The sequence below is a fragment of the Peromyscus eremicus genome, chromosome 3 (assembly GCF_949786415.1).
Source record: "Peromyscus eremicus chromosome 3, PerEre_H2_v1, whole genome shotgun sequence".
NCBI lineage: Eukaryota > Metazoa > Chordata > Mammalia > Rodentia > Cricetidae > Peromyscus > Peromyscus eremicus.
In genome coordinates, this window is record NC_081418.1 from 127,016,865 (window position 1) to 127,030,170 (window position 13,306).

Sequence of the window (13,306 nt, forward strand, 5' to 3'; positions counted from 1 at the left end):
CGGTTTCCCCTGGAGCTAAGTGAGGACAGCCACCATGCCTGTCCCACAGGAACGTGCCCTAAGCACTTGGGGCAGCTCTGGTGCTTAGTGGCACATGTTCAATGTGAGCATCCTAGTCCCCAAATGTACTGCCACTTGTGACCTCCTGTGTGACAGGTCCCAGTTAAAATGTAGGCACCTACAAATACTGTTATCTGAAACTGTCTGCAGGCGTATGAAGAAGGGACTTACTAGACATAAATGGATTCTGTATTAGACGTGGTTCCCTTCTGCAAGATGTCTCTTTGAATGTGCAAACGTTCTAAAATCCATAACCCAAACAAACTCAAATTCCTGAACCTCAAGTCTCAAGCATGTCGGATTACTGAGTTGTGATGTCAGCAACTGTTGTCACTCCGCCAGAGTCTCAAGTTCCAGGACTCAGACAGCTCCACTGTACTTGGCTTCTGCCAACGTGGTGCTCTGCTCGGCCTCCAGGAGAGGGGGTTATGAGGACCAGACTGGTGGAGAAAGCTAAAGGGGTAGGGGGTTGAGGTGACTGACAGCCAAGTCATCCCATAGCCCCCCGTGGAGGTCCGAGAAGGAAGCAGTGCTCTTGAGAGGGGTCGGAGGCATTTTCCAAAAGAAGGGCATTTCAGTTGGGTTTTGAGACAGCACCACTTTCCTGTCAGAAGCCAGATCTCGTGATTAAAAGCTTCAGAGGACTTGGTTCTTTGAGTCTGGTCCTGCCACTTACCAGCTGTGTGTCTTGGAGCATGTCAGTCACCCCTCTGGACCTGGGCTCCTTTTTTGTTGATGGGGTTGTTAGCAGCACCTTCTTCCTAAGGTTTTCACTTCGTTCTGGAGACAGAATCTGATTAAGCCTAGGCTGAGAATGACTCTGGACTTCTGCTTTTGCTTCCACCTCCTGAGTGCTGGGGTCGCAGATGTGTGCCATCATCTGGGTTTATTCAGTGCTGGAGATCAAACCTGGGTCTCTGTGTGCTAGGCAAGCACTCTACTCTGAGCCTTATCCCCAGACCTTCCTAAGGTGGCTTTAGTACTGAGTAAGATGTCATCCATCAGGCAAAGGTTGCAGCTCAGTTGTAGAACATGTGCTCGGTGTGCACAAGGTCCTACACACATACGCACGCCCCCCAGGGCCTGACTCTCTGCCTGCTCAGCAGGTACGACAGTTGGGAGAAAGGATGTTGCAAGCTGAGCTGATTTGTGAAGCTTGAGAGTGTGACTTGGGGCCAAGATGCAATGCTGAGCAGGTGGGGTGAGTTGCAGAAACTAGGGAGGAGCTTCGCATCCCCAAACTTCTGTGTCCTTCCTTTCTGCAGGTGGAGATGGGGCCCTTCAAGCATACAGTAGATGATGGGCTAGACGTGAGGAAGGCAGCCTTCGAGTGCATGTACTCGCTGCTGGAGAGCTGCCTGGGCCAGCTGGACATCTGCGAGTTTCTGAACCACGTGGAGGATGGGCTGAAGGACCACTATGACATCCGAGTAAGATGTGCCCTGCCAGATGCAGACCCAGCTCAGAGCCAGGGGAGCCAGGCACCGTTAGGCTAATCCCTGCTGTTTGTCCCTCCTCCTGGTGCCCCATGAGAGCAGCTGGGCCACTTTCTGTCAAGAACAAGGAACCAGGTTTTAGATTTCTCTCAGGGTGTGCACTCTGGTCACATTAGCTCCAAATCTACTAGTGTTGAAATTTTTGCTTTGGCCATTTTTGCTTTGTATTAATTTGTTTTAATTATCAACATTTAAACATCAAGAGAGTTTACATAAAAAAATAGTTATTTTGAAAACAAACCATAATGCAGGGTGAATTCCCAGATTTCCAGTGTACCAGTCTGTTTTCTGGTTCTTTTTTTTTTTTTTTTAAAGATTTATTCATTATGTATACAGTGGTCTGCCTCCATGTATGTCTGCAAGCCGGAAGAAGGCATCAGATCTCATTATAGATGGTTGTGAGCCACCATGTGGGTGCTGGGAATTGAACTCAGGTCCTCTGGAGGAACAGCCAGTGCTCTTAACCTCTGAGCCATCTCTCCAGCCCCTGTTTTCTGGTTCTTATTACTTGTTTTGTTGTTGGTTTTTTGTTTGTTTGTTTTTTCTTTCCCCCAAGACAGCAGGGTCTCATTGTGTAGCTCTGGCTGTCCTGGAACTCCCTCTGTAGACCAGGCTGGCCTCGAACTCACAGAGATCCGCCTGCCTCTGCCTCCCAAGTGCTGGGATCAAAGGTGTGCGCCACCACACCTCGACTATTTTCTGTTGCTTTTAAAAAAAAAAAAAAAAGGGAAAAAAAAAAAAAGCTGTGGCTGGGTATTCTTTTTTTTTTTTTTTTTTTTTTTTTTTTTTGGTTTTTCCGAGACAGGGTTTCTCTTTGTAGCTTTATGCCTTTCCTGGATCTCTCTCAGTAGACCAGGCTGGCCTTGAACTCACAGAGATCCGCCTGGCTTTGCCTCCCGAGTGCTGGGATTAAAGGCGTGTGCCACCACCGCCAGGCAGGCTGGGTATTCTTAAAAAAAGGAGGCTCAGAGCCTGGTATTGGCAGCTGCTTGGCTCTGGTCATGTCACAAGGTCAGGCACCTGCCCAAGTGTTCACGTGGTAGAGTCAGGCATGAGGCATGTTCATTTTATCATTCACTTTTGGGAGAACCCAGGTCCTCTGAGACCTAAACTAACTCCTTCCGACAGTACTGCCTCCAGTAGCCTGGCCACCTCCTGCTGAAGGTTCCATCACTTCTCAGCCATGCTGTAGTGAGGATCGAGCTTCCAGCACAGGGGCTTTTGTGGTACACACTCAGGCCATATCTAAATGAAGCATATCCAAGCAGTGTCAGTGGGAGCTGAGGAGCTGCTGTGTTCCTTCTCAGGCCTATGCTAGAGGCTTGTGAGCACGGGACCTGCCCCTGCTCTGTCTTCTGGTACCCAGCCATCCTCACACAGCTAAGAGTGACTGGCAAGATTCAGCATCACCGTTTACATCTTCTATAGTAGGAAACTGAGACCCGGGAGGGAGGCGGGAGCCTTAGGCAGGGTCCTGGAAGGACTTGAGGGTGGGTCTGTGGGGTGCAAGCCTGTACTTCCCTTGGGCCTGCTGCTCTGTCTGGGGGCTATTTCACCAAGAGTTCCATCTGCTTCCTTTGGCAGATGCTGACCTTCATCATGCTGGCCCGGCTGGCCACCCTTTGTCCTGCACCTGTCCTGCAAAGGGTAGACCGGCTCATCGAGCCACTCAAAGCCACCTGTATTGCCAAGGTATGCCCTGCCCCGCCCGCCCTGCCCTGCCTGGGCCCTGGAATGCCTGGCAGGTCTAGTCACTCCTCACTGTACCATGTGCACTGCGGTGGTGTGCTAGCTGCTTCCATCATCCTGTTGCCCTAGAATGTTCTGTTGCCCAGGGCTATACAGTGTCACAGGCTGAGAGATTCCTTCATTAAAAACCTCCTGGTTGCTGGGCTGTGAGAGGACCCAGGGTACAATGCTGTGCATGCTGGTTCTCTACTTAGTCTTTGCAGATCCCAGCTGGGGAGCTGGGCCTGACTCCTGTAAATGATTGATTTGATTTGATTGATTGATTGATTGATTGATTGATTGGCTGCTTCAGGGCAGAGCCACTGCTTACAGGGAGTGTCTCAAGGTCTTGAGGGGAATCTGGGGTGAAGGTGTCATGGAAAGTTGTAGTGTTGGGAACAGCCTGGGCATGCTCAGGGTCCCAATGAAGATCTGTTGCACAAAAGAACTTGTGAGTGTGTGTGACTTGTTTATGTGTATTGCACGTGTGTTGTGTGTCTAAAGGCCAGAGGTTGACTTCAGTTGTCTTCCTTGATTTCGCCACGTGTTTTTTTTTTTTTCTCATACAGTTTCACTTTGTAGCCCTGGCTGTCCTAGAACTCTGTAGACTGGGCTGGCCTCTAACTTGAGATCCACCTTCCTCTGCCTCCCCAGTGCTGGGATTAAAGGCGTGCGCCACCGCTGCCCGGCTCCATGCCCAGCTCTTACGTGGATCTCAACTCAGGTCCGCAAGTTTGTACAGCAACTACTTTGCAAACTGAACCATCTCCCCCCCCCCCAACCCCCATTTGAGTTTTGGAAGGATAAGATTTAGCCAGAAAGAGGGCCAAGAATTTCAGTCTTAAGGAGAAACTCAGAGTAGTGTCTTGGTTTTCTTAAAAAAAAAAAAAAAAAAAAATTCTGTGATCCCTAGGTAGACTTCAAAGTGATTCCTTCCTCCCCTCCTGCCTTCCATGTGGCTGAAACTATAGGCCTGTGCCAAGTTATTTTTTCATTTTCTTTGTGTGGGTGGGGGAGGGGAGAGAAGACAGTCACTCCTGGCCTTGGACTCAACAGGGTCAAAGATAACTTGAATTTCTGGTCCTTCTGCCCCCACCCCCAAATGTTGGGATTACCAGCTATGTCCAACTACACCAGATTTACATGGTGCTGAGGCAGGTCCCCTTCATCAAACCCAGGGCTTTGTGCATGCCAGGCAAAGCACTCTGCCAACTGAGCCACATACCCAGCCCCAAAGTTGTGATTTTTCACACAGCAACACATTAGCAGAAAAAAATGAAACCTGATGTGAATCAGATTGAAATTAGGCCTTCATTAATCTGAACCCTGTATGTTTGAAATGGGTAACATAGGCTCAGTAAGGACACTGTCTCCCTCTGCAGGTCAAGGCTGGTTCTGTGAAGCAGGAGCTGGAGAAGCAGGATGAGTTGAAGCGCTCAGCAATGCGGGCAGTGGCTGCCCTGCTGACCAACCCTGAGGTACGGAAGAGCCCCAGTATGGCTGATTTCTCTACCCAGATCCGATCCAACCCAGAACTCACCACCCTCTTCGAGAGCATCCAGAAAGACTCAGCCTCTGGTCCCAGCATGGATCCTATGGAACTCAGTTAGCTGTCCCCAAAATGAGCCTCCTCTCCCACCCCCATAGGCCGTGGCCTCTCCTGCCCTTCCCAGTCAGCCTCAGTGCCTTTGTTAGGGCTCCTACTCACAGGCCTCAGCCCCAGTGCCAGAGCTGGGCGCATTAACTCAGGACAGTCATTCAGAGATGGGGTAATGGTCCACCACCTTTACACTGCTTCTCTCCACTTTAGAAGCCAGCATTGGATTGTAGGATTTGTCTTCCTACTTCATTTACTCTGGACTCCAAATGTCAGAAATCAGCACCCTGGCCAAGGGTAGGGCTGTGTAGAGCCCAGGCAAGCTCTGGACCCGGGCCCAGGAGACCCAGTTTATACTTCCTAACACTCAGAATGCCTCATTTCTAAGAATTGTTTCCAGGGAAGATGGTATGGATCACTAGACAGGCTTGGGCCTGTCGTGTGAAACATCTCTAACCTCATCACCAAGGCGTGTAACAGTTTGTATTCTTCCCAAGGTGTGTAGTGGTCAGTACTGAAAATCCAAGTCTAAATAACAGGCCAGAACCACCTCTTCTCCCCAACCCCCCCAGCAGCGTTTCTGTGTAGCCAGGCTGTTGTGGAACTCGCTCTGTAGACCAGGCTGGCCTACAGAGACCCGTCTGCTTCTGCCTGGGATTAAAGGCCGGCTGAGGCCAGTTTTGTGATCTGAATAAAGAACAGATTTGACATTCTCACATAATTTTTTTGGTTGTTTTTTGAGACAGGGTTTCTCTGTGCAACAGCCCTAGCTGTGCTGGAACTCACTTTGTAGACCAGGCTGTCCTTGAATTTGGAGATCTGCCTGCCTCAGGTATGCGCCACTATGCCCAACTTCATGATCTCATTCATAGTAGCTAGTTTCAATACAGTTCCCAGGTTGACTCAGGGCTGAAGGAGGCACAGACCTGTTATCCCAGCTGCTTAGGCTGAGGGAGGATGACAAGTTCAAGGTCATGATGAGCAATTTAGTAAGACCATATCTATAACCAACAGGGCAAGAGGTGGCTCTGTCACAGGCTGCTCTTCATAGGACCCAGGTTCAATTCCCAGCCCTCATGGCAGCAGCAATGCCTGTCCCAAGGGATCTGAAGCCTTCAAGGCACATGCAGGCAAACCAAAATTAAAATAGCTCAGTGGTAAAGCACTTGTCTACCATGTACACTATTTTAGGTTCAATCCCAAGACTACAGCAAGGGGAAAAAAAGTCCTTAAAGTAATCAGTTCTTGCACAAATTTGTTTGTGGGGATTAACAGGAGTGCATGTATACTAGGCCTTCAACTGAGCTATTCCCCCAGCTCAATTTTGACCAGACCTGTGAGGCATTTGTAATCTACAGGATCTAATCTAGTCTAGATCAGCCTCATTTCTAAAAATGACAACAGCAGAAAAAAGGCTGGGGTGCATTTCTGTCTAGTCACCGAGGGTCACTTGCTACACCCCTCTGAACTGTACTGTCCCGAAAAAAAAAAAAAAAGTGGACTGGAGACCAGCCTGTGCTACATGCAGAACATCGCCTTAAAACAAAACCCAGATTAACCTGACTAGTTTTGAATTATATGCAGCACTGCCCCTGTAGCATCGTGGCAGAACTACACCTGCCAGTTTCACGAATTCTCAGTCCTCCAAAGACAGTCATGGTAGCTGTCAGTCCTGAGTGAGGCTAAACAGGAGCCCTGTTCACAAACAGGCTTCCTCAGTCTTGGGCCATGCTCACAGCTGGACCGGTGAGAGCAGAGGCTAGCCTGTGCTCATGGCCTCTTCCATGTTTCACTCGCTCTGGATTCCCAATGCTGCAGACCCACGGTGGCCAAGTCCTTTCCCCTTCCTCACACCACTTCAGGCAACCACAGTCATGCCTGCCTGTGCACAGACCCTCTCAACTGGAGGTTCCACCGGTGTGGGGCGTTTACCCACCACCCCCACAGTTCCCCAGAGTTTTCTTGAGTGTGAGCAGCAGGAAATATTAGAAGGATTTATTGCGGAGATAGACAGATAGAAAATAAAGGATAGCCTCGAGAGGGCCTGGAACCTTTTCCAAGGGGCCCCGACTGTCTCTGCCCCAGGGTTTTTATAGAGATGCCAAGGGGTGAAGCAAAAGACCACCTCCCCCAGCACAGCCAAGTGCAGACCATCTCAGACACCTGCACTCAGGCCCGTGATCTAATCATCCTCTATGAGGACCTGCTGGGTAAAGCCATGAGGAACCCAAGAATGGGCTCCCACACACCGGGGACCACTAAGAAGCAAAGACAATCTCCAAAAAGGCAGAAAATGCCAAGGCGGCAGTTTTTGTGGTTTTATTTAAACACAAATAAAACACAGAGGCAAGCCGTCTACTCGTTTTCTTCGCTGCGAAGCCTGGCGTTGGGATTGGTGACTCTGATGGCCAGCTGTGCTGCTCTTTCCACAATGGCTTTTCGGTTCTTGGAGGAAACGTTGTGAGCAATCTCAGCACAGTAAGATCTGAAAGAGAAGCATGTCAGTGAGCAGGGAGCAAGCCAGGAAAGGTCACCAGTGAGGTAGTGACTCCTGTCTCTTGCCTCCCACTCCACTGTCAGGCAGAGGGTTCTGGCAAATGGCTTAATGAGCCCCGAAGGCACCAAGGCTCCTGTAGAGGTCTATGGTAGTGACAAGACACTAACTAGTCTACCAGGAGGTGGTGGGCCCACATCAAGACTCAGAGGTTCTTCCCCACACCTGAGTGACCAACCCGGAATTATTCTTTGGGCTTGGAAGCCCAAAGACTTCCAGTGCAACCACTGTCAAAAACAGTTCAAGTAGAGTGAACAACAAATATTGTGTTACCCCAGAGTGTTGACAAACTGTCCTAATGAGCACATTCCCAGTAATGGAGGTGACCATGAAGCCCAGCCATGGAGCTGATGAGAAACCATTTGAGAAGCAGGACTGCAGAGTGAGGAATAGCAGGGAGTTTTCCCAAGAGGAAAGCAGCTGGACAGCAAACACTGAGTCCAGACAGACCCTCACTTTACAGAGGCATCTACACTTATCTGGGGACAGATCCAATTACCCCTGAGATCATAAAGCCTATGTCCCTGGCTACCCGCATCCATAACCAACACATCCACCAGAACTCTTCCATCCAGGACTTCCTTCTCAGTATTTTTTTCCTTTCTGTAACTGCCTTTCAACTTCCCCTGCTTCTCAGTCACACAGGGGAAATGCCTAGACAGAATGCAGTGGCAGGTGCACCTGCAGACTTAGCTCAACACGCCAAGCAGCTCTGTTAGGCATCTGAGATGTAATCCTAAGAAATGCAACCTGCCTTCTGTACATAATCAACTACCCATGCTAACTGACTCCCTCCCTCCATCTGTATTACAACCACCTCAGAGAACAGACACACCTTCAATCACTCTAATTTACTTGGGAAAAAAATAAATGCAGCTTCCCAACTATTTACCAGGAAGGAAAAAAAACCTGTTTCTACCACATATTCATACCTAGACCCAGTGTCAGGGCATTTCCTGGGAGGCCTTGGCTTTGATGGAGCTGACCGAGCATCTCGTGCAAGGATTTTAACTTGCTCCAAGTACACCCCACAACCTCCTCTCTACAGCTGTGTCTGCAGCCGCCTTTTCTCTACCTCAGCTCCTACATACTGGCACCACTCTGCAAATCCCCTTGCCACAGCAGAGCCAAGCATTGCTTGGGTCCGAGGTTAGACCCCTCCTAGTCTCACACCACTACATCAGTGTCCCAGACAGGACCATAAAGGACACCCAACACCCACTGCATCAAGTGAGGCCCTCCCTCTTCTCCAGTCTCAGTTCTCAAACCTTCTGAACTTATATGCCCCCCTCAACCAAGGCAACACTGGACTCCCCAACAAGCATCCTCTCTAAGCTCCTGCAAAGAATGGCTTCGGGGTTCCTCATACGCATGTCTACCTGGGTGCCTCGACAGGCCCCTCAGGAGGCAGGCACACTCCTAACCAGGCCGGAGCCCAACTTACTTGTTGCACATCAGCAGCACTTCCAGCTCCTTGACATTGTGGACCAGAAACTTCCGGAAGCCGCTAGGCAGCATGTGCTTGGTTTTCTTGTTGCTCCCGTAACCAATGTTAGGCATGAGGATCTGGCCTTTGAATCTTCTCCGCACCCTGTTGTCGATACCTCTGGGTTTCCGCCAGTTTCGCTGAAGACACACAGGCAAGTTAGTCTCTGTGCAAACTGCCAGCTCTTCCTTGGCAGGAAGGGGGCTAAATTCAAAGGGGACATGCCATACAAGAGGCACCCTTAGGTACCATCTTCCTACTTCTTTATACGCTTTTAACAGGAAACAAACAAGCTAAAAGGTTCCAGGGCCACGGCTCTGCTGTAGAATCTCCCAACAAACCAAACCTTCCCTATACCTGACCACAAATTCAGACCCACGTGGGTCAAAATAAGCCAAGACCGTGTGTGCAGTACAATGATTGGTCTGTGTGCTGTTCTCAAGACCCAAATTTTGTGCCCCATAAAACACACACCCTGGGGGCTGGAGAGATGGCTCAGAGGTTAAGATCAGAAATTAAGAGCACTGACTGCTCTTCCAGGGGACCTGGGTTCAAGTCCCAGCACTTACATAGCACCTCACAACTGTCTGCAACTCAGTTCCAGTGGATCTCACACAGACGTAAACGCAGGCTGAACACCAATACATATAAATACATTTTAAAAAGTGCACTGGCTGCTCTTCCAGAGGTCCTGAGTTCAATTCCCAGCTCTCACAACTGATGCCCTCTTCTGGTTTGCTGACAAACACCCACACAAAATATGTACAGAAATAAATACATCTTTAAAAAAATAAGGTCAGGCTGCAAAGATGGCTCAGGGAGCACTCAGGGAACTGCCTGCTGCCAAGGTAACAACCCACGCATCATCACCTCGACCCACATGATGTAAGTAGAATCAGCTCCTGAAAGTCTCCTGACCTTCCTACACATGGAAACAAGTGTCACTTCAGGTGACGCCAGAAATGTGTGCTTAGAACTTAACCCCAGCACTCGCTTCCACCCAGGACCACATACTTAAATTTCTTTTTTTTTTCCCGAGACAGGGTTTCTCTGTGTAGCTTCGGAGTCTGTCCTGGAATTCACTCTGTAGATCAGGCTGGCCTCGAACTCAGAGATCCGCCTGCCTCTGCCTCCCCAGTGCTGGGATTGGCACACATACCTTAATTTTGACATATCGGTCTGACTGGTGCCGGATGAACTTCTTGGTCCTCTTTTTGACGATCTTGGGCTTCACCAGAGGCCGGAGGGCAGCCATGATGCCTACAAAAAAGAGGCAGATCCTCGTTATCGAAGAACCGGGGAGGGGGAGTTGCTTGTCCAAGGCCTGAGTGATGTTGCAGAGTGTCTTCCAATCACCAGCTACTGAGCAAACTGGGAATGGAATGGGTACCTCTGCTAGGCTTGTTCTCCCTCCTGCTTCCGAAGCTGGCAGAGTACTAGCCACTCTCCAGACGCGATCTCAAGAGGTCAGGGGTCACCTCAGCCATTCTAACCTCAAATGAATGGCAGCAGCCGACCTAAAACCCGAAGCAAGACATTCTAGTGGGCAAGGGGCAGCAAATCCCACCCCACTAAAGCTTCACAACCACCAAGCGGTCGTTGTTAAGTTCTGCGCAAAACCACCCTGTCCTTCTAACACGCCATCGCTGTCCCTCCCAGATCGCCTCGGGGCACCCACAGAAAGGTATTCTGTTCCCTCCAGACAACCTGCTAGGTCGGGCATGCACTATGTACCCAACAAACATCTTCAGCAAGCGTCTCTGCTCCCTGGCACCTCCAAGGCAAGACAGCGGCGGCCCTTGCCGCTACCAAGCGACCCGGCGGCCAGGGAGTGACGGGGAAACGGCGTGCGTCATCCCAAGTCCACCGTCCGCACGGCAGCAAACCCGGTCCGGGCCGCCGACTGGCCCTGGGCGCACTCCGTAGCAGCTCGAGCGGCCAGCAGGCCCGGCCCGTGCGCGCTCGCCACCGCGGCGCCAGCGCGGAGTCCGACGCCGAGGCTTCCCCGCCTGGCGATGCCAAGGCCTTCCCACCCGGCGACAGGGCCGCGCCGAACCCACAGACGGACGGATGGCCGGCGATGCAGACTCACCGCTAAACAGATGGCAGCCACCTCGCAGGCAGCGCCGAGGAAGAAGGAAGGGGCGGGGGCGCGCGAGGGAGGATGGGAAGGAGCCTCGGGTCCTGGAAGGGAAAAGTGAAGCACTTCCGGCTCTGGGTCCGCCAAAGGAACCTAAGAAATGCTGAAAAAAAAAAAAAAGAAACAGTGTACTAGTATTCTATACTAGACATTAACATCTTGGAATGAACTAAAAATGTATCTTCCTCTTAGGATTACTTAGGAAATTTGTAATTCCTTCTGAACTAAGACCTGCTAGGTGGGCATCTACTTCCGCCCGAAGTGGACGCCCAATCGGTTTTTAATATATGTTCTCTTCCGCGTGCGCCCCCTAGTCGCTAGGAGGTAGCAAAACAGGTACTTCTTTGAAGGGTTCCCCGTGGGGGGGGGTTGGGGGGTGGTTGAGCAACCGTCCTAAGACATCAGAATATACTGATGTCCAAACTCCCCGGACTATGACGTGCTACAGAGCCTGCCCGCGTCTTCCGTATGTTTTAAATCATCTCTACGTATAGTATGTACCTAGGGCAATGTATTAAGTGCTAGATTGATATATTGCTTAGAAAATGACAAGAAAAGTGGTGGCGCACGCCTTTTAATCCGAGCACTTGAGAGGCTTTTGGGAGGTGGAGGCGGGCTGATCTCTTTTAATTCAAAACCATAGGGAGTTCGAGGCCAGCCAGAGGTACATAGTGAGTCCCGCCCCCTCCACACACGAATGAACAAAGTCTGTGTACTTAATACAGATGCAGTTTTATTTTCGAATGTTCTCATTTTTCAGTTGGTTGAATCTGTGAACGCACCTGTGGAGCTAGGGCTATGGAGGGCCAATTTTACATAAAAAATGAGGCTCTAACAGCTAACTCTCCATGGGAGTGTATGTTCTTGGCACAGTTGTACACGGTGGCTCTGTTCTTTCCTTCATTTGTTATGTATGGGAAGTGAATTTGGGAGACACGGCTCCAAGATCCATGCTTCCAACCATTTAGCTGCCTCGCTTTAAAATTGTTCCTGGTAGCTGGGCGGTGGTGATGCACGCCTTTAATCCCAGCACTTGAGAGGCAGAGGCAGGGGGATCTTTGTGAGTTTGAGGCCAGCCTTGTCTACAGAGTGAGTTCCAGGACAGCCAGGACTGTTTCACAGAGAAACCCTGTCTCGAAAAATCAAAGAAAAAAATTGTTCCTGTTTTATTTTGCTTAGCTTTTGTTTTTCAGATCATCGTTAAAAGTCTAATTTTAGGAGGATATAAAACCATACCAAGGGCTGGAGAGATGGCTCAGTGGTTAAGAGCACTTGCTGCTCTTGTAGAAGACCCGGGTTTAGTTCCCAGCACCTACATGTTGCCTCACAAACTTGTAACTCCAGTCCTCGGGGATCCAATGTCCTCTTCTGTAGGCACTGCATGCGTGTGGTACATACACATACATGCAGGCAAAACACCCAAGCACATAGAATAAATCTTTTTTTTGTTATTGTTTTGGTTTTTAGAGACAGGGTTTCTCTGTGTCTCTGGACTGTCCTGGAACTCACTCTGTAGACCAGGCTGGCCTTGAACTCAGAGATCCATCTGTCTCTGCCTCCTAAGTGCTGGGATTAAAGGCAACTGTCTGGAAGAATAAATCTTAAAAAAAATTAAAACCACCTTGACTCTACAACTCAAACACAACAGATGTCACTGGTGATGTCGGCAGTGGTTCCAGGAGATGGGGACAGAAGCTGCTGAATAAGATGTTTTGCCCCAACAGGAAGTGAGATGGGATGAGAGCAGGAATGCTGCCAACTCACCTTGAGGTGCTGCCTGTAAAGGGGAGTGGCGACCCAGGAAGTGAAGTGTCGTGCCTGAGATAGCTAGCTAGAAGCAGCAGGGTGAGGCATAGCTCTCCTGTGCCTATGGCTTGCCCACCCTTCCCGCAGGCTGCATGAAGTCCAGTGGCATGTGGATCATGGAAGGGCACAGCTAAGGGCAGCTTACAGAGTACCTTTCACAAAGGGAAAGTCAGGTGAGTGAATCATAACGAAGGCCCATGAACCAGAGAGTATGTCTCTGATTTCTGAAGATCCACAGGGATTGAGGGCCTCAGTCTGATGGGGAGATGAGAATGCTGCTACCTCATTTTGCAGAGGACACTCTGTCTGTTGCATCTCTGTGGGCACTCATGTCCCAGGATGAGAGGTGGGAGGGGTCCTGGGGAACCTGTGTCTTACACACTCACACCTTCAAGTTTCCCAGTCCTTAAGCAGGAAATCACATAAGCTAGGCTACAGG

General features: G+C 50.1%; 2 protein-coding genes and 1 non-coding gene across 6 annotated transcripts in view; 1 reads left to right on the plus strand and 2 right to left on the minus strand.

Annotated features, from left to right (window-relative positions):
- The window catches only part of Cand2 (cullin associated and neddylation dissociated 2 (putative)), a 29,048-nt gene extending 23,446 nt beyond the window's left edge, over window positions 1-5,602 (plus strand). Inside the window, exons 13-15 of the mRNA XM_059258420.1 lie at window positions 1,326-1,490; window positions 3,141-3,248; window positions 4,667-5,602. Coding sequence (XP_059114403.1) covers window positions 1,326-1,490; window positions 3,141-3,248; window positions 4,667-4,894 — 501 coding nt within the window. The 3' untranslated portion in view covers window positions 4,895-5,602. The remainder of the gene's footprint in view (window positions 1-1,325; window positions 1,491-3,140; window positions 3,249-4,666) is intronic.
- Window positions 5,603-7,185: 1,583 nt separating this feature from the next.
- Rpl32 (ribosomal protein L32) lies at window positions 7,186-11,143 on the minus strand. Of its 4 annotated transcripts, none has more exons than XM_059256844.1 (5): window positions 11,014-11,139; window positions 10,312-10,438; window positions 10,081-10,181; window positions 8,880-9,061; window positions 7,186-7,366 (listed from the first exon to the last, which is right to left on the minus strand). In XM_059256844.1, the coding sequence occupies exons 3-5, from the start codon at window positions 10,174-10,176 to the stop codon at window positions 7,237-7,239; spliced, it is 408 nt and encodes a 135-aa protein (XP_059112827.1). In that variant the 5' UTR covers window positions 10,177-10,181; window positions 10,312-10,438; window positions 11,014-11,139; the 3' UTR covers window positions 7,186-7,236. The 4 variants fall into 4 exon arrangements, with proteins under 4 accessions (XP_059112827.1, XP_059112828.1, XP_059112826.1 ...); XM_059256845.1 differs by lacking the exon at window positions 11,014-11,139 and adding an exon at window positions 10,656-10,714; XM_059256843.1 differs by lacking the exon at window positions 10,312-10,438 and having other exon boundaries at window positions 11,014-11,143.
- On the minus strand, window positions 10,251-10,390 carry LOC131907554 (small nucleolar RNA SNORA7). Its single transcript, XR_009378457.1, has one exon. It is a non-coding gene; the product is annotated as a small nucleolar RNA SNORA7 (small nucleolar RNA).
- Window positions 11,144-13,306: the final 2,163 nt, after the last annotated feature.